This window comes from Amblyomma americanum, chromosome 1 (assembly GCF_052857255.1).
Source record: "Amblyomma americanum isolate KBUSLIRL-KWMA chromosome 1, ASM5285725v1, whole genome shotgun sequence".
Taxonomy (NCBI): Eukaryota; Metazoa; Arthropoda; class Arachnida; order Ixodida; family Ixodidae; genus Amblyomma; species Amblyomma americanum.
In genome coordinates this window covers 344,086,500-344,106,983 of record NC_135497.1, presented here as the reverse complement: position 1 = coordinate 344,106,983, position 20,484 = coordinate 344,086,500, and the positions used below count along the sequence as shown (strand labels likewise).

Sequence of the window (20,484 nt, the reverse complement as noted above, 5' to 3'; positions counted from 1 at the left end):
ATTTGATCCTCGGCGCTTGGCCAGATAGTTTTAGAACTGTAAAGGCAACGCGAGCGCTCTCACGCTTTTTGAGCGACACGGACCTTGTCTCGCGTTTGTGATGTCAGAAAGTGTGCCTTGTTTTTTTTTAAAGCAGTTTTTCATCTGCCTCCTCCCATCATCATCGTCCCCCATCGTGACCTTCTTTTATCTCCTCTTCCCGTCCCCCTGAGCAGAGTAGCAGGCCAGATATTAATTTTTCAGGCCAACCTCTCTGCCTTTCCTGTCAATAAACCCTCTCTCTCTCTCTCTCTCTCATCTCTCTTCTAGAAGTGAAATTGCACAAGAACTTTTCAAGAGCTTTACAAATATTGAAAGACATTTTTTACATATGTTAAGACATGTAAAATGCATGATTGCATTTCAGGCATGCAATTAGCAAACTGGAAACATTCTCTCTTATCCAAAAATCTAAAACTCAGTGCAGTACCAGTTATCATAAAAGGGAGAATACTAGAAAAATTCTTCGACACATAGCCCCTCAACAACTGCGGCTTTCGGAGTGTCTTCTCGGTCGCTCCTCTGCCCAACAGGATTCCTCAAGCGACCTACTCAGACCGGGTTCTGGAGGCTGCCGACTTCGGGAGTTCGCAGGTGGAAGAGCTGGGGCTGGCCCACTTTCATAATGCAACACGGAACACAGCTCTTAACGTAGGCTGCAGATCTTGCCTGCCTACAGATAGAGCACTTAAACACTGAGCGCTCACAGGTAAATCACTCATATCACTGTGCAGGTGGGACGACATGGATTGCCAGCCAGTCACATTGAAGAATTTTTGAAGCAGGTTCTAGCTTCTGAAGGCTGTGATACTAATGGTGCAGACAGATTTGGAGGCTCCTGTGGCAACACTGCTGGGCTCGACAACCCTTGATCCTGTGGATAACTTTTGGAGTCACAAGTAAAGGGTAACTGAAATAAATCAAAATGTTCACCCTCTTCCCGGTTTACTTGTCTGGGTGCCCTTGTCAGTTTAGAAGCATTCCATACCTAGCTCCCTTCTAAGCGGTGCGATGCAGCGTCATGCGGTTGAATGACTTCCTGCGGTGCGGAAATGCGTCGGTGTCCTTTAAACTCCGTGTGGGATTTATGAACTTCTCACGCTTGCTATCTGTATATTATTTGATTGTTGTTTGTTCCTCTTCGATTCTGTTCTTCAAATCTTGCAGAGCTAGATATGGATTCTGAACAAACAATGATGGAAATGAAAGGAACCCGAGAACACCTAGATTTGTACGATGGCAGCTGCCATGCAGAAGATCTGCCAGTGCAACTCTTATTGCGGCATGAGGTGTAGATCTATATATTCCCAAATACAGTGCAATGATGGTTTTCAAAGGGCGACGTTTCAACGAAGCCATTTGATCAAAACACTCAAATGTTCTGTTAAATGTTTCAATTCTCCCATTGACTTGTAGCTGATATATTGCGGAACGAGTCAACTTTATAGGCCTGTTAGTCAAAAATTTCTTAAATTTAGTTGACATGAACTGAGCGCCTTGATCTGATACTATCTCCTCTAGACAGCCTTCATGAATAAAGACTTCAAGCGAGCAGTCTGTAAGATCTGTAGTTGTTACATGATGTCATCTGAAACTCAGGCGAATAAAAAGATAGTCAATAAAAGCGATGGAATACCGACAACGTCAAGGTGCTCGCTTAAAATGGCTGACTATGTTGATTGCCAGCTTTTCCCAAGGCTTCTCCGAAAAAGGAACAGACTGCAAAGGATGTACAGACGTTTTCGCCGTCTTTGCGACATGAAGGGTATTAGTTGGTATGATGTCCTCTGGTGCGTATGTAGTGCCTGATGTCATATCTTCCTCCAACGCGTAATCCTACACCTGTCACGGAAGCTCGGCGACGATTGCAGACTGACTGAAATCTCCAGTTCGTCCACAATAAAACCAAGTTCTCCTTTGCTCACGTAATGTAGGTGCTGACGCTATGTGACTATTCGGTCCACATCTGTAGCAGTACAATGAAGTTCTTGAAATTTGTAGTTGTGAACGCTGATTGAGTGGAATTTGAAATAACACGTTGCGCATTGCGTGACTGTTCGCGTTCAATTATGGGACGTTGCAGGCAAAGTTGCATCCGTTCGGAAAGCTGCCTGAAACGCTGCTGAAGAAATTCTTTCTGCCCATAGACGGTGCTACGATGCCTTGTTGCGCCGGAAGCATTCAATGAAATTGTCGGCTTTGTTGTGGACGCATGGCCCACTGCCACGCTTGAAGTGCTGTAGAAGATCACGGATAAGCTTGCTGATACGGAGACATAGTTTCTTAACGAAGGCGACGAATTTCACGAAAAGATGAAATATCTCCCTTAAAATATGGATCAATGTGTGGCAACGATGGCATTACTTGACGCTGTTAACGAACTTGATAAAGGAAGTAGGTTCCTTCCTTAATTGGTTCTAATGGTGCTGCGACTTCTTGAGGGTCGTGAGCCCTTTGCTCGCACCGCATGGCTATATTCGATGCTCTTTCGAAGGAGATATTGGATCCTAGCTTCTAACAAAAAACGTTCGCGAACGCGCAGCGATGAAACGCCGGTTACGAACGTGTTTTTGATTCCTTCTTCTGGGGACGCAAAACTAGACGGGTTGCCAGACTTGGGAATGCGGCTATGTATTCTGTGACCGAATCATCTGGCTGCTGGAGTGGTTGTAGAATTTGTCATTCTACAACCAATATTTTCAACACTAAAAACTCTTGAGCAAGTAATGTTACACATCTGGCGCAGTATCTCCTGTCTCTGTAGACGCTGTTGCTGGATGCATTGCAATGTATGAATGCTTCGTATTTCAAGCAATATAAATTCTGCCACCTTCAACCCCTAAATTTTGTTTAAACATTGATTTCTTGCTTTCAGGCGACGCTGAAGAGTTGCCGGATATTGTATTTCTTTAATTCCAGTTGATTATTTTGTTCACAGCTTGTGTTTGCTTAGTATAACCGTTGCTCATCTGAAATTTCATACGTCACGGCTGCAAATGACGTAGTGGCTTCCGCGAGCAATGTTCAACATGCCGTCTAATCAAGTCGGCTTCTCCGAACAGTACTTAACATGGCGTCTAGCTTCCTCAGTAGCCGGTGATGGAAATGGTGGTTGCCTCCCGTTCTCCTCAATGGCCGGTTGCGAAAAAAACCAAGACCTCTCGGTATCCTCATTGGCCGCTTAAGAAAACGGCGGCGGATTCCCGGTCTTCTAAATGGCCGGTAATGAAAATGGTGGCGGCCTCCCAGCAATTGACTTACCCAACCGCGAATTACGGAGATCGCGGGAGCCTCCGGCTCCTTCAATGGCCAATTACGAAGATTGCGGCGGCTTCCTTGCCTTCTCACTGGCCGTGTACGAAATAACAGCGGCCTCCTCAATATCTGTGAACATAAATGTTGACCCAATACAATGTTGTACTAGCGGTTCTTCATTCTTTCTTCATTGAATAATGAGCGTGACAACTCCCAGCCTCGCTGTCTTCGCGATTGCCCGTTACAGAAATTGGCGGCCAACGCTCTACCTCTCTTCTTTTCTGCGCACTAACAGGTTGCCCAAAATGGCTTAACTTCCGCTCGGCTTCCTCCGTTCAATTCGATGGACACAGATGCGGCTACGTTAGTCAGTCTTGAATGAATATTATTCAACTCATGAATGACGTGCTATTTCTTCCGCTTTTTTTAATGTGAGAAATACAGCATGTCTTTGCGTGCATTCTTCAACTCCCTCACATCTTAGCATCTGATTAAGTCCGCTAGGCATAACAACCTCCTCAACCCCACAGAACTGAAAACGCGTCAAAACATGACCGGACACATAACGCCCTTCACGCGTCTAGAAATACCGGTGATGATGAATGCAGTCACCTGCTTTCCTTAGTTATGACCGCTCCAGGTGAACGCACTTATTTGGCAGCTGCTCGGTCCTCGTTGACGAAGTGGAAAAAGGCAAGTAGACGCCGAAGTCTGCTTTTGATGAAGAAGTTGAACATGCCTGTGGAAATATGCCTTGGACTGTTACCTGAATTATTTTTGAATAGAAAATGAATTGAAGATGACATGATATCGTCCCATTGTTTTCGAACTCATTACAACAAACACTCGTTAGGCCAACAGGCCTGACGAGTCCCGTTTTCGTCGTCAATGTACTATCGGCTTGGGCTGCATCATGAAGGGGGCCAACTTTCAAAATGACAAGACGAACGACGTTTTATTCAGGCGGGTAGGCCTTATATAGGAGAGGGTCACGTGACAGTTACTAGCGAATATGAAGTACGCATCTACATAAGTAAGCCCAAAATGAATCCAATAAGAATAAAGCGCGACCGAAACTCAGGACAGAACACATATCAACCTCCAGGAGTATAGGCGTCTTGTGGTGTGGCACTTTCAGAATTCGGGCCGCATTTCTAGTCTGGAACCTGTTCGCAAATTTGTATTGTTTTAACGCGTAGTCTTAGCTTTAGGCGCGCCTCTTTCAGAGCAGCTGGCTCGTATTGGCGCCGCTAAGACCTGCCTTTGCTATTCTTTGAGCAACTGCCACGAAGAAGAGGAGGAAGAACAGCAGTGGGAATCGCTCGTGCTCACGCATTCCGCCCTCCCCGTTCAGAATTTGGGTATTCGGACGTGGGCATTATGCCGATCATTCTTTCTTCCGCGGCGAGTGGCCATGCACAGTTCCTCTTTGTAGACCGCCCCGCCTTGTCCTTCGGTCGGAGCGTCGTTTGCCTCGCCACGCCTCCCAACTCCTCCGTGTTGGCCTGCGCCGCCGAAAAAAGCCTTGGCTTCTGCCTCGAGAGCAGCGGCCGAAACATGGACTCTGCGAAGCGGGCACCTGGGTGGCCACCAGTCTCCGAGCACCGGCAGGGCCGCGGTTCCTGCCACGGGAACTGCGGCCGATACGTGGACTCTGCGAAGCGGCCACCGGTCTCCCAGCTCCAGCAGAGACTCGTCGTCTGGGTGCGTTCTTACGACAGCGAACGCGGAGAACAAGGAGGTGGTGACGGCCACTGTCAACGAGATCCACGACAACGGCCACCGAGGCTACATGCACGGGTCAGCGCCCAGCCTGGCAGAGCCGTCAGCTGTTCTTCCATTCACCACCACTGGGCTTTTAAATCGACGGCTTATCCCGTGAGTTTTTGAAGGGACGCCAGCCCCGCGAAATTCCTGGATTTGTTTTGATATCTTGGTAACAGCACTTTTACAGCTTCTTATATCTAACTTGGAAATCGTCTTTTTGTAAGTCTGCACTCCGCGTGTCTAGTATAACAGTCAGGGATTAGTAATAGTTATGGGAAGCTAACAAAACCTTTGTGCGAACGCTCTCGTTTTCCAGTGTCCGTACTAAAAAATGTAACTCAGGCTTAGATTTTTGCATGTGCCGCAAAATTTTAAATCAGATACCTATTGTTCTTGGCACGCCATTTGCGTGCTTTCGCTTGTGTTTTTACGTACACCTACTTGTCGGAAGCGGCTCAAATAATGCACATTTCTGGCAACGAAGCTAGCGCTACCCGTGATCTGTACTCTGATTTTCTGAAGGGTAGTGCTCCACGTCTTGACAGCCTGTCTGTCTAGCCAATGCTTGCCGTTCTTTCTAAGGGAATGAAGGCAGCTGTATTGCATCGAACCTGAGCTGGAAGTTGTCCTTTCTGACACTTTTCGCACGTATGCATTCCCACTGGTATTGTTAAGACGGTTCGCTTGAGACAGAATGGAAGGAAACGCAAGCTTAACAGAAGATTTCGCAAATACCGGGCTTTCAACCTAAGATTAACCAAAGTTTTAAGCAGCGCAGAGCGTGATCACCGCAGGAAAACTAGCTGCCTGGTATTGGGAGTTTCTTAGGCATGGGTCAAGTGTTTGTTACTTTGTGTATCTATTTGATAAATGACGGTGCTTAACTCTTGGTCTCTGGAGCCAAGTGTCAGTAGGAAAGCTAAATCAACCTTGCAGAACAAATGTACTGAATGTTTACAACACGATGCGATGTTTGTGACCGTTTTACGGGCTTCATAAAATATTCTCTTGGAGTTCCCGCGATTAGGTTCACAGTACCACGGTACCGCAGCGGTCCTATGCTTTCTGAAAGCAATAAATTCATTTTCTCAAGAAGCGCTGGCGTCTACGAGCCTTGGAGCTTACAGTGGCAGACAGATGCGCGAGAAGCTGCCATAAGTGCCGTTACACATGCTGCGACAAAAAGAAAAATATTTGGCGCAATCAGTAATTGAAGTTTGCATAGACAACTCATCATTAAACATGACTGGTCCTACACAGAATGTGTTGATGTTGTTGTGATGGGCGGAATTTTAGGTGCAAGGCAATATTCGCATGATTTGATAAGAATAAGCAGTTTTGCTTCTGCTACGGCGACAGCTCCCGTCGTACTCCACTTCGCACACCGCCTCCGCGCTCCCCATTGGTCAGTCGGAGAAGAGCGCACCGACGCTGCGATTGAAATCCAACCAAACGGAAACCATTCAGAAGACGCCTGCGGCTATACCGGTGCTCTCTCTCTCCTGTCGCAGACCAATTAAACTCGCAGCGTCGGGACGTGAAAGTCGCAACATGTGAAAAGACCTTACGCATCACTTTGGGGCACTAAGCGCTAGCGGCGGCGATAAATGTGCGCCACGCTTCAACTAGACGTGGGTTCTGCGAAAGTGTTCTTATAAAAGCTGCGCTCCGCGGATTATAACACAAAAGAACGCGCACTACACGCACATGCATGAACGCACAAACAAACGCACAAACTAAGGCCAAAACTAACATTCCCCATAAAAAGCTTCTGCACGAGCACAATTGCTATCATCATTTTCTGGCTAGTTTGTTCAGTTCACAGCTTACAGCCTTCATAAAGGCGTCTTTCGCTTTGCGAGCTGCAGCAACAATCCCTGCCGCATTATAAAACGCGTGCAGTAGCCCAGCGGGGGAGGTTTTCTATCTTGCGGGTGTTTTTTGTAAATCGAGTAAAAATAGATCTATAAGTAAAGCACACCTTGCTGGAAATTTTCCAGCCATTTATTTTCTACGGGTCTTCAACTTCTCTATTGATATGTTGTTACTGAAACTAGCTGAAGATAACTTCGACACTCGATTTGGTATTACATTCTTTAGACACTGAAAAAATCAGTGAAAATTAGGCCAAGTTACTGCAAAAGGCACTAATTTTGTTTCAATCGTTTATGGCGGTGCATGTCAGAAATCCTTGCTAATTGTTAGGTGGGACATCCTGTATTTTGAAAAAAATATCAACCTCCGATGCATCTGTGAAGGTGCCTAGCGGCCGTTGAGGTTCAAATATGAAACTGGAGTAGGTGTTGTTGACACGTCAATTGCCTGCCCAAGATTTTTCAAACCTCGCTAGCGGCAGCCATAAGGCGCACGTCTTTAGCAACGAAGGCAAATCTCCAGCGCAAAGAGATATTTTGGTGTTTAACCTGTTCAATGTGATGTACTTAATATTAAGTAGAACGTACCTGAATTTGCGTACCAGTTTCATAGAGACGTCTTCTGAACAGTTAATTATCGTATGCGGGTGCGCCTTGGACTTTATTACACTTGTCGCCGCGAGAAAATCCACTCACTGCTGTCGGCGCCCACCAGCGACCCTTAGCACTTTTGCAATGCTTGAAGAGAGAGCATGTGTCGACTCATTCAGATGCGCCTATGTGTGCCCACATTTTGATAGAGGGTACAGTATTTTTTTCTGCTACTGCCGGAATGACAAATTGGCACTGTCGTCTGTTTTACCTCCACGTTTAATGCTTCATGCATATCGTAGTCCACTGGCTGGAGCTAGCGCCTTGAATATTGAATTAGAACCGTTTTAGCACTCTCTCCGGTTCTTGCTCTGATGTTTTGTTCACAATTCTATATCTCACGAATAAAAGTATGGTTGCATGGACGCATTTTTTCTGCCGTGTAATTAATAACTAATGTTCTATTTTTGGCACAATACTGTCAGGTATAAGAAAATTTCCTTCCTTTTGTCTTCGAAAATGCTTCAGTACACATCGTCTATTAACGTATCTGCCGCAGCCAGCGCCACAGGATGCGCTCACTGGCGAAAGCAGAGAGGGACCTCTGCCTTGGGCTTGCCGTGTATACTCCTCGGTGGGAAGCGTTATTGTCTGCTCCGCGCAACGCCTCTGCTGCCACCACCACCAAGGTTCTGGCCGTGCTCCGACCGGAAGAACGGGGCGGAAAGCACACACGGGACACGGCACACGCTGATCTCGGCTGCTTTTCCCCGTCCTCCGCCGTGAGTGGCATCTCGTAGGCGCCTGCACGCTTCTCTTGACAATGACTACCTCACGATTGCATGGATTGCAAGAGGGAACACTTGAAAACCTTTCGCCGTATGCGCAGCTTTGCTGCCCACCCTCCCGAGTGGGTTGCTAACAATTTGATAACAGTTGCAGACGCGCCACATGCGTGTGCTGCATTGCACGCCGAGGTTGACCAGGCGGTTCCACAGAGTAGTAGTGTCACTGAGATTTCGAGTACTGTGCTTGTGTTCTCTTAGAGTGAACAGCCGACGGTAAATACGATAAGTTCTTTTTGTTTGTACTTAAGGGAGTGGGTTTGACAGGTTAGTATGTAGATAGTGATCTTACCCACTGTTTAGATGTCATTTTAAGTATTACATGTTTACAAATGGTGAATATTTTACCAAACCGAATTATCCTTTCAACCTTTCTGTTTCAATAGTTGTTGGTTTGGTTGCTAATTTTTGACCAGTGGATGGTGTTATTTGGACGTCGTTCTGATCCTGGCTTCCTGGCTAATGCCCACCCGTCGCTCTTATGTACTGCGGCCGTTTTTACCAATTCCTGCCGCGTTTTGTTTTTTGAAAGCAAATGCGGGAGCAAAGAAAGATATAGCACTAGGCAGGTGTTAGCCCTTCACCCTTAGTGATGGGCCGAGAAGTATGAAATATGTGTAAAAATTTTTTAGCCCCATATACATGCATCGCTTCACATGTTCAACTCCGCATGCCGCAGAAAGCTTTGTTGTGCTTCTGGCTCGACTCTGGTTTATGCTCTCAGCTTCATAGGATCACATCTGCCTTGATTCCAGCGTGGTGTGCGTCCTCGTCATGTTCTTTTAGTGTGTTGTCATACGCTAGTGTGGCAGACGCGCGGCGGCTCAGTGGTTGTGCTCGGCTGCGGACCCGAAATAGGCGGGTTCGATGCGGGCCGCTGTGCTCGCGTTTGGATAGAGGCGAAATGCAAGAGGCTCCCGTGTAGCGTGCGATGTGAGCACCTGATATAAATCCGAAGGTGGTTGAAGTTATCCGGACCCTTCCACTCATAGCCTGCGTCGCTTTGGAACGTTAAACCCTATAAACCACGAACAAAAGCGTGTTAGTGTGGTGGTATGTGAACAGTGTGTAGATGCGCAAAATATCGCAGCTTGCGCTGCATTTAAAAGCTCAAACAATGCAGGGCGTAATTAAGGCAAACATATTGCTAAGGCGGCGTTCTATTTGTTGGCAGCATCTGTATATAAGAGTTGGAAGCACTCAGGTCAAAAGGTCTGCACTTGACTGTTGAACACGCGAAATGAGATTTAATGGAGCTTATATGTTTTACTGTGGAGCTGAAGTTGAATTTGAAAGTTTATTAATGAATCCAATAAATGTTACATGCGTATACAGCGGGAGGCCCAATGATGCAAGATCGCAGGTGGGACTGGCCATGACAATGAATTTCAGTAAGCGAAAAAGTTGAAAATAAAGAACACATTATTTAGCGACGCAGTGAATCAATAGATAGATGCATAATCTGAGTACAGAAAAATTTAAATAGAAACAATATTATGCAGGAGAACGTAGAGTAAACACTGACAGATGCTGCGATACATAGGATCAATAACAAAAAAAGAAGAAAAAATCGCACATTAAGAAGGAAAAGCTTTAATTTGACCTCGAACAAAGAAATCGTATTAGTTTGTTTTATGTCTAAGTTCTAGAATTCTAAAATGATATGGATGAAAAATAGAGGCATTGTTTCCCGTAGTTAGTTCTGACCTTAGGTAGTAAAAAGTTATGCAGCGCAAAACGTTTGACGATGATGCTTATGATCGTGCCGAAAGAAAATATGCTTAGGGGGAACTGATGATGAAGACTTAAATAATAGGATAGTAATGTTGTAAAAATAAAGGGCCGATATAGGTAAAACGCTTAACTCAATGAACAAAATGCGTGAGGGTGACATTTGAGGGGTATAGGTTACGATGGGCATGGTTCGCTTTTGCAGTTTCATTAAAGGCCAGAGATGAATATAATAGGTGTAACCCCAAGATGAGATACCGTAGTTTAAGTGGCTGTGGATGAATGCGAAGAAAAGGGATAATAAAGCTTAGATTCGGGAATAGCTTCCGGCTTTAATTAGAGAGCGTAACCCATAAAACATTTTCTTGCACGTTTCAGATACATGATGATGGATGATGGAGCTGACAGCGCTCCGTTCAATGCGGTTCTGGATTTTGCATTCTGGTTTCCCCTCAAGTCTAGCTGCGTTTGAGATTTGGTTTTCTCTTGTTTAATTCTTTTCCCTAAGGCATATAATCATGTCAAGAAATCATCACGTCAAGTGTGTCGCAAAGAAAAAATAGAAAATAAACAAAAGCAACTCTGCTTTCCGCGTGTCTACGCATGCGTATTGTCACTAGACAACACAACGTGGCGTTCCGAAACTTCTTCAAAAGCCCAACTTGGCGCAATGAGTAGAAACAATGGTTTGGGAACGTCGGAATCACGACTTGAAGGTCGCGGGCACTGTGGCTGCGGGTGGAATAGGCGATAATTAAGAAAACGGCATAAACGCATCGTAACATATCTCAGCTACGAAAATGTTCACCTTCTGCAAAAAAGAAGGTTTTTATTTCTTTTTTTATTTCGGGAAAAGGCCCTCATAAGGACAGTTACTTTAAACAAATGGTAATTATTATTGAGAGCAAGTGATTGCACAAACGGTTCAGACGGAAATGTTTGTGTTATAACATCTACTGATTGGTTGGCAGGAAAAGGGTTGAACCATGCAAAAGTTGGTTATAAGAGAGGTCTGTCTATTTTTAAGTAAAGAAAAGAATGCATAAACGCAATCTCATTGTGAACAAGCGGAAGTACGATTAACATATCGAGTGTCACGTGCGTCGGTGTAGGCTTAACAATTCTAGAGAAATTCACTGACTCTACGCAACGTAAAAATACCTCTATAAACGAAGGATAGCAAAAAAAAGTTGCCACTACGACGTAGAAAATAAAAAAGGTTGTGAGTGTTTGTGAGCAAAAAATATATAAACACAATCAATATATGCGCTTGTGAGATATGCCTAATTTTTCTTAAATATGGCGCCTAAAAACAAAACATTTACAGATCATTTTGCATTTCTCGCACCCTTCAACCCCTCTGCATTCTGTGTTCTGAGCTCTTAGTAAGAAAAGCCCTAAAATTTCAACCAGTTTAGCAAAAAAGGCTGTTGCAAAAATGCTTTTTAAATTAATAGGTTAGCTTTCCTCGCCGCTGGCGCCACCGCTGCCGTAAAAAATGGCCTTGCGACGCCGCCGATTATTACCAGGCGCCGGTGCCGCCGATGCCGACTAGAGACGACCAACACGCCGCCGCCGTTCCAAACCGACACGGCGCACGCCTCTATGCTACCCTTGTAATTCGAATCGTGGAGTTCGTCTCATGCGGTTCTGAATTTTTTTCTACGCAGGCCTTACAAGGTTCGGGGCCCTTCTTCTGCTGGCTGCCTGGGTGAAGGCGCTATTTTGGAATAGATCGTTCGGGAACGTTTAATTATGTGTGAAAATATCGCCAATCCGAATACGGACCGTAGTTTAATAAAAAGGACGTGTATGGCTATCAGATGTCTCCAGACTTTAATATTGTTAACACTATATCGCTTTGTTAAAAAGTTCGAAACGTGTCCCGTTTTATTCCTTTCCTTTGGTTCCCTTCAGGAAACAGTGCATTACAAACAAAAAAAAAACTGCTTCCAATACTTATTACAAAAAAAAAATATAAGAAATACTCCATAGCGAGACGTGATCCGCTGCGGCGAGAGCATAGGGCTCTCCTGCAGTGGCCAGCAAAGCTGATCTGCTCGCTGTGACGCGAGTTCGAATCTCAGTCGCGGCAATATTTTATTTCTGGTTTGGCCAAGGTCACCCTCAAGGTCAAGCTTCACACAAACTTGGCGAGCAGGTTAGATTCTATGCTTTAGTTGTGCTTTAGCACTAAAAGGAATCAAGACAGCCAGAGATGAAATACTTGCTGTACTGAAGAAGCTTCTTAAAGCCAAGGAGGAGAGAAGGCAGCCCCCTCTAACGCGGGATGGCTGGCTGCCCATGGTTGTAATGTGGGCATTAACTTTGAAAATGCCGGCTTTTTGCTGCACAGCCATCTTCAGTTCAGCGGGCGGCTCATGACAGAAGGGGCTCTTGGCCGCTTGATTGATGCAGCGGGACGTTTCCTCTTAAGATGAAGGATTTAATGGTGATCAAAAGACAGTTTGTAGCACACCCTTGTCTCCACGCTTTATGTCTTCTCTTCCACTCTTTCCCGCATTCAATACAATTCATCTTTAAACCAACTCCCTAGCCGCCCTTAAACAGCTTAAGGCTGTTCCACGCACATTCCAGATTACACAATCAATTCATCGGCTGTGCGCAAAGCGCCCATCTCCTCTGCGCATACACTGGATTCGCGGCCATGCTCAGGGTACACGTAACATTCAAGCGGATGCTATGGCACACCTTGACAGATCAGATGACCCGCCACCTTCCCCTCTTCTCCCAGATTCGCTTCTGTCGCATGTTTCCGATTCACAAATTAATTCTGCGCCAGCGAACACGTGCTCTAATTCCTCCGTGTTCGTACCCTATGCCCCGTAGTCTTTCTTACTTGACAGGAGGAGGATTCCGTGCGCCGGATTCGGGCAGGGGCGGCTCTGCCCGCATCTATCAGTCATCAGTGACGTGAAAAATATCTGCCAGCAACTGTCAAGTGCCCTCACTGTCGCACTTGTTGTGGACGTGCCAGCTACGGCTACTATTATGAAACGGCTCCTCAGGGAGGTGAGCCTGCGGTGGAACCACGAATATGATTATAAGAAGTGGACTATAAACATTCACTTCACGGACAATATCTGCTACTAGCTAAGCGAAACTGGTCTTCTCTTACAACGTGAGCCCGTTGTACCATAGATGGTGCAGGTCGTGGAATTTTGTTATTTCTTTTTTGTACTCGATCGATCTGACGAATCTCGACAACGTCCACGCAGGCCGCATAATCTCTGAGAAGATGGTTTTTTATTGAGGTAAGCGTATGTCATATAGGCTGACCTAAAAATTTTAGAAGCAATTGTTTAAATAAAGCTTCGAATGCTTAACTCAAATGATTAGCCTATAAAATTAAGTGGTACGCAAAGCTTCAGTCGAAGCTTGTTACTTTTTCCTAACTGAAATTCCGCACGTGACAGAGGTGAAGTGCACTATTCTACCGCCTATTTCGTCTCTTCGTAAACTCCGCAAAGGTAAACGTTAAATGCGTCCATGCGTTATTAAAAACCTCAATGTGTACCGAGAGCAGAGCACTCGTTGAAGCCCTTCCATTTTGCAGAGATTATCCTTTTCTTACTTTATCTGCAGTAGACGACCACATATTGGATGCTATCTTCAACCTGTCTTAGTTTTTCTCTACGGCAACGAGGAACCCGATGACCCCCTAAGCACGCACAAAATCGCCTGTGCCTGTGATAAATACGGTAGTAAAGTTTATTATTGCTAGGGTGCTTTTCCTTGCACCAGGGGTTTGCCATCCGAGACGGTTTCGTGAAGGGAAGGCTAGTCGCACTTAAGGTGCTCCTTTAGTGACGGGATAACGACGACTTGTGGCGGCGGGAGTTGACGAGAAAATGATCTTACTGTTTAATAAACTATTTTTACAAGAACAGCATATTTAAACAGAGTGGCAAACAAGATAGAGCTGGCTAACAGGGAAATTTTACCTTCTCGGCATAGCCGAAAATGCAGAGCATCTAAACCTAGCCCAGAAGCACGGAATAATCTTTCGGGCCCGGTTTTAAACATTTGGGAGTCCCTCTCGCTTTTAAAAGGCATCCAATAGCAGCCAGCATCAACACGATTCGTGGCTTGCTACTTGCTGCTCCCTTAAACTTTGACCATACTAACACGCTTCCCCAAAACACAAAGCCCATAAAGTGATCAAATTATTTACAAAATGCGATGCACAGAGAGATCTCCGCACAATCGATTCGCTCACTGAATCGCGCATCCCACCCTAAAACGTTCATAGTGAATGCAATACCCTCTTTTAAGGTAAAACAAACAAAAACAAACAAAAAACTAGACTGAAGCTGAGTTCCTTTCCGCAGGTGCCAATCTGGCGCCTCCTTAAAGAAACGAGCTGTGACCCTGCGTGCGATTCCTATCCTTGAGACATTCCAACGAGTCGGAAAGGCACCCTGATACAGTCTCCCCAAGGAAGGGAAGGGGGAGAGCTCTTTTTTGAGCCGCGCTGCTGCCAGCGGTTTCATAGAAAGGAATGTGGCCGGTAAAGGGGGGCTGTTCTGTTTACAGGCATAAGGGCAACGGCCCTGGCTTTTGACAAACTGTTGACAACCGTTCACAAGATGATGCCTGTCACCGGCCACCCTTCCCACATAGGCAAATATGTCGAAGCAATGCCGTTCTTGTTTTCTTTTTCCCCACCGTCCCACACGCCTGATGCTGGCTCATCGACCACTACAACGGTCAACGCCTACGACACGGCCTAACTCATTGTCTGCTGGAATCCTGCACTCCGACAGCCATACCCTGCCAAACCTAGACAACCTCTTTCGACTGATCTCTGTCAGTTCGGATGCGTGTGGGCAGCAAACGTCGTCCACTTCAGCCTTCAGGGAGAGAGAGCAATAGTCTGTTATAAGATTGTTGGGATGTGATAATTGTAGAACACATGTTCCCTCGTGGCCATTCTTCTCTACAACCTCTATTGCACGTGTTTATCCCCACCGATGCTGCAGAAAAGCTGGGTCTCCCTTGCGCAAACCTGGAGTAGCAACATTTAGCGAAACGCCCTCACACACCTCTCGCCGTTCACTTCTAGTGGAGTTGAGCAACGACGCGAACATAGCTGTTCACTTCTAGCCTCTCCTCTCCTTCTCCTGAGAACTGTCATCACGACAGACGCTTAACAAAAAAAAATCAAACGCAACATAGCTATCCCCTCGTCGTTTCCCGCGTTAATACGCATGGTTGCTCTTATCCGTGCCTCGTGCCCTCCTTCTTTCGCCCCGACTCGTCTTCTTTTTCCGTCAAATCGCTACGACCTTACTGGCTCTGTTGGGTGAATTTGTGTGCATCCTTTTCTTAGTCCTTTACTGCAATGGCTGTGGGGCACCTTTGAGCATTCTTGCTGGCAAAGAATAAACGGGTGCTTTATTCCTTGTTCAAGGCTTTTGAGTCGTCGGGAGGTACCATGGCTCAAGAATCCCAATAACTGGGAGGTGTGACTTCCAAACAAGTGTACAAACCTCGTAGCGACCTCGTAGTGTTAATTAATACGCTCAAGAGTTGGGCCTGCCACTCCTCCTACTCGGAGGGTTTGATGCTTTAATTCGTTCTCTTATTTTCTGAGCGTCTGTTAAACATTCCCCCTTTTCCGTACCATGACCTCAGCCCTGTTTCAATTATATAATTGCTCGCGCCTGCTGGCGGTGCTTAATTGCTTCCAGTACCTTCCTTCGAGGAAGCCCCATGACGAAGATTAGAATACAAAAGCGAATCGCACGTGCGTTTGCGTTCTGCTTTCCTTCAGGAACGATTGATGATTCTAAAGTCTGCACTCAGGCACTTTTCTTTCTCATGTGTAGGCACACACCGCGGAAAAAGAATGGTTTCGCACCCACTTCCTCTTGGATTTGTTGTGTTTGTGCGAAGCCGGATCCCTTCATCTATATTTGAGTGCGTATGAAGTTCTTAGCAGCAAATTTCTTCAAGCAAAAAGGGTAAAACATATATACCGGGTGCCCTAGATAAAGGAAATCAAGCTTTAAAACTGAAGTGCCTAGCTCATTGAAACCAATTAATGAGTTTTGAAAGTAGCGTTGCCTAGTCTGGTGTATTTTCCTATCACCAGATTTAATTGTTCTGTAAAAGTGAAATAGCTTACATTTAATTATTGGTTTAAAGAACAACCTGTTCATACAGAATTTTTCATCATCATTATCAGAGTTCACAACTTATTCATCTCTTTGAAATATGGCTGGCTAAAATGTTTGCACTACGGTGCCGTTTACCTCAAGTAGTTCTTTTACCGGCCTTTATTCATAACTCGCACGATATAAAAGCTTGCACGTGACCGCTGTGTTTCTTCAGCATCCGAAGGTTCGTCTAAGGAAACAAAGGTGTCTTTTATATGAAGGGTTGTAACAGATAGGCCTTTGCGTGTGCACTGTGCGAGAGATACACGCCAGCAGCTTTCACGTGGCATCTTTCTTTCAAGGCCAGTAAATAAAGTTGCGTAAATAGTACTTTGGGGAACAACATTGTAGCTAGCGTTTCTTGAAGATGACCTACAACTTCTTAATTCAAACTGAAGTGAACAATGAAAAAGTTATCCTATAAGTCTCTGCTAATGAATGAGCTTCGAGAACGAAAAAATGCTGCAGACTAGCTCATGTGACTCTAAACAACCCTGGCTTAGTTTCCCTTGGCTAGAACACTCTGCCTTGTCTTAGAGCTTGGTTACCCTTTAGTGGGACACCACAGTGGGCACGCCGATTTTGGAATAGTTCTCTCGTTGGGCCGGTCGTAATAAGCACAGTAATTTATTTTACCCTGAATGTATACAACTACCAAAGCTACTGGGGCAGTCGTTTTTAGTTTTCTTCAAGAACTGTGTGCACCATCACGTATTCGTATCTGTTGTCTTTGTTTCACGTACAATGCCAACGGAATTAACCTCAGCAGGGCAGACACTGTACAGACACACCGGGGCGTAACTTTTACGAGTAATTTAAAAAGGCACCTACTATCGCGCTCAATATGAGTTGCAACGCGCCGTCATCGACCGGAGCTGGCTCCCTCGTGTGCATTCTCCCAACATTCGCTCGGAATTCTGGGAAGAACTGCCCTTCCAGGAAACGACCACACTCCCTCTCAGGTAAGAGCTTGCTATAATTGAAACGCATTCTATTTGACTGTGGTATTCTACTGCATCCCAACTACCATCGATAAGTTCATTATATATTTTACGTTTTTGGCGCAATTAAGAATTCATTACGAAATATTTGACACTGACTTCAATTTCATGCAAGCGAATTCAGTGAACACGTTTCACTATAGTGAAGCATTTTTTCAATCGAGTCGTGATGCATATCAAACTAATGGATTTTTGTAGCCCTCTGCCGCTATGCCTGTCGTGAGCTTGCATGAAGTAGTCAGTAATGATACTCGTCACGTGACCGTTCTCATGTATAGCAAATTATTTTTCTACCTGGGAGTGACGCATATCGAACAAACTGGTTTTCATAGCCCTGCTCGGCTATCACAATAACGAGGCCCCAAGGCTTCGTCATTAGTGACCGTAGTCAGGTGACCACGTTCGAGCACTGAGCAGTAATTTGATTCCCTGGCATGTTGCATATCAAACGACTCAGGTCTTAAAGTTCTGTTTGACTATCAGCATGACGGGCTCACATGATCAAATCACTAGTGATTTTGGTCACGTGAATATGTTTGAACACAGTAAACTCTTTTTGCACCCCGGCATGATGCTTATCAAACGAAAGATTCTTTGAAGCCCTTCTCAGCTGTCACTATGAGAAGACCGGATGACCAAGTCACTAGTGACTGTAGTCACGTGACCACGTTCGAGCACTGAGCATAGTTTTGCTGCCCTGACGTGTTGCATATCAAATGACTCAGTTCTTTAAGCTGGGTTTGGCTATCAGCATGATGAACTCGAATGATCAAACCACTAGTGATTTTGGTGACCTGACAATGTTCGAGCTTAGTGAACTCTTTTTGTACCCGGGCATGATGCATATCAAACGAAAGGTGTTTTGAAGCCCTTCTCGGCTGTCGCTATGAGAAGAACGGATGACCAAGTTACTAGTGACTATAGTCTCGTGACCACGTTCGAACACGGTGCAATTGTTTTACATCCGGGCATGTTGCATATCAAACAACTCAGGTCTTAAAGCTCTGTTCGGCTATCAGCATGACGAGCTCGCTTCATCAAATCAGTAGTGATTGTGGTCACGTGAGAATGTTCGAGCATAGTGAACTCTTTTTGTACCCAGGCAGGATGTATAGCAAACGAAAGGCTTTTCGAAGCCCTTCTCGGCTGTCGCTCTGAGAAAACCGCATGACCAAGTCACTATTGACAATAGTCACGTGACCACGTTCGAGCAAGGCGCATTAGTTTACATCCGGGAATGTTGCATATCAAACAACTCAGGTGTTAAAGCTTTGTACGGGTATCAGCATGACGAGCTCGAATGATCAAATCACTAGTTATTTTGGTCACGTGACTATGTTCGAGCTTAATGAACTCTTTTTATACCCCCACATGATGCATATCAAAGGAAAGTTTTTCGAAGCCCTTCACGGCGGTCGCTATGAGAAGACCGCATAACGAAGTCATTAGTGACTATAGTCACGTGACCACGTTCGAGCACGGTGCAATTGTTTACATCAGGGCATGTTGCATACCAAATGACTCAGGTCTTGAAGCTCTGTTCGGCTATCAGCATGACGAGCTCGCATCATCAAATCACTAGTGATTGTGGTCACGTGAGAATGTTCGAGAATAGGGAACTCTTTTTGTACTCAGTGGCGATGCATATTAAACGAAAGGTTTTTCGAAGCCCTTCTCGGGTGTCACTGTGAGGAGACCGCATGACCAAGTCACTAGTGATCCTAGTCACGTGACCACGTTAGCACGGTGCATTAGTTTTCTATCCAGGCATGTTGCACATCAAACAAAGTGGTTTTCGAAGCCCTTGTCAGCTATTAGTGTGACGGGCTCACACGACAAACTTACTAAAGATTGTGGCTACGTGAGCGAATGCGAACAAAAAGCAATATTTTTACGACCAGGCTTCATGTATTTGAAACTAATTGCTTTTCATGTACTCTTAGCCTATCACTATAATGATACCACATGAACTAGGCCTTAGTGGTTATGGTCACGCGACTGCATTCTAGCGCACATCATTCTTTTGTGCCTAAGTATAACGGCTGAGTCCTCTTTGGCAAAGTATGATGATTTCATGCTATGAACTCAGTAGTGATCCCGTTCACATGACAACGATCGACATTAAGACTCTCTTTTTGTACCCAGGCGGCTTGCTGTAAAGCCGAATTATTTTCGAAGCTCTGTTCTGCTATCACTTCAGAAAGCTCACACGACCATGTGACTTGTCGGCGGTCGAACGTAGCCCACTCTTTTTACAGTAACCCAACGCCGCCCTACAGCCACTTCTGCCCACCTTAGCTTGCAGATTTTTTCGTCTAATGTTTCAAGCCTTGACTTGGGTTAAAATTTTCATTCGAGTAAAACTACCGAACTAATCATCGGGGGTAATTTCAACTGTTTTCTCCTGATTGCCGCCTCATGTGAAGAAATAAATTTACTTAGATTGCGTGGGCGGAGCTTGCACCGGGTCTTAGAACCAAGTGCATGCTGCATCAGTTAGAGTGGTAGAGTTTGACCAAAATGTGTTGAGCGGAAAAAATAAATAAGAAAAATAATTAGTTACATAGGTGTGATTTAGAACAGTTTAAACCCCATTCAAGTAACTGCGTTTAAAAAGTGTATTAGTGTTACGGGATTGGTGAAAGTATAGTGCCTCTTTTGTCAAAAATGTTTTCTCGTTCACGTTCTTTCACAGTAGAGGGAAGCGGCTGTTATTTCATCCAATTTACCGAGGTCGATTGGTATTCTTGCTCCTAGCTGCCGGCGTTGGAGAGCCTACGTAGGTATGGTCATCTTGTGACTTCGTTGTATGCAGCTGTTTCCTTTTTTCAGCGTGAAAGTTAAGCGCTTGGTTCCATGTTTCGGCCTGCGTTGACTTCGACAGTTACGTGTTTAGGCTCGTTTTGTACTATATCGGGCAGAGTTGGAGTCGTAGGTTTTACCGCTGCTGCCTTCGGGAAGACGGTGTGCTTCGAGACAAAACATCGATGGCGTGCAAAGGGCTAATGTTCCGTTGGAAACTGTCAAAATGCAAAATGCTCCGCTGGCCTAGCACTGCGACGGTAGGGTATTACTATCTGGTTGTTATGCCGCTGTCATCAGGTGCATATAAAAACCAGAAAGATGTCTTCTACCGGCTGCATGGGAGGTTTGATATGCAACTGTAAGATCACGGCTTGGTAGTCTCCGCGTAAGGGCA

The 20,484-nt window shown here is 45.3% G+C and overlaps 1 protein-coding gene across 1 annotated transcript; it reads left to right on the top strand.

Annotated features, from left to right (window-relative positions):
- Positions 1-4,655: 4,655 nt before the first annotated feature.
- Positions 4,656-8,303, top strand: LOC144099924 (uncharacterized). Its single transcript, XM_077633023.1, has 2 exons — positions 4,656-5,172; positions 8,086-8,303. The coding sequence occupies exons 1-2, from the start codon at positions 4,675-4,677 to the stop codon at positions 8,278-8,280; spliced, it is 693 nt and encodes a 230-aa protein (XP_077489149.1). The 5' UTR covers positions 4,656-4,674; the 3' UTR covers positions 8,281-8,303.
- The last annotated feature ends 12,181 nt before the right edge of the window (positions 8,304-20,484 follow it).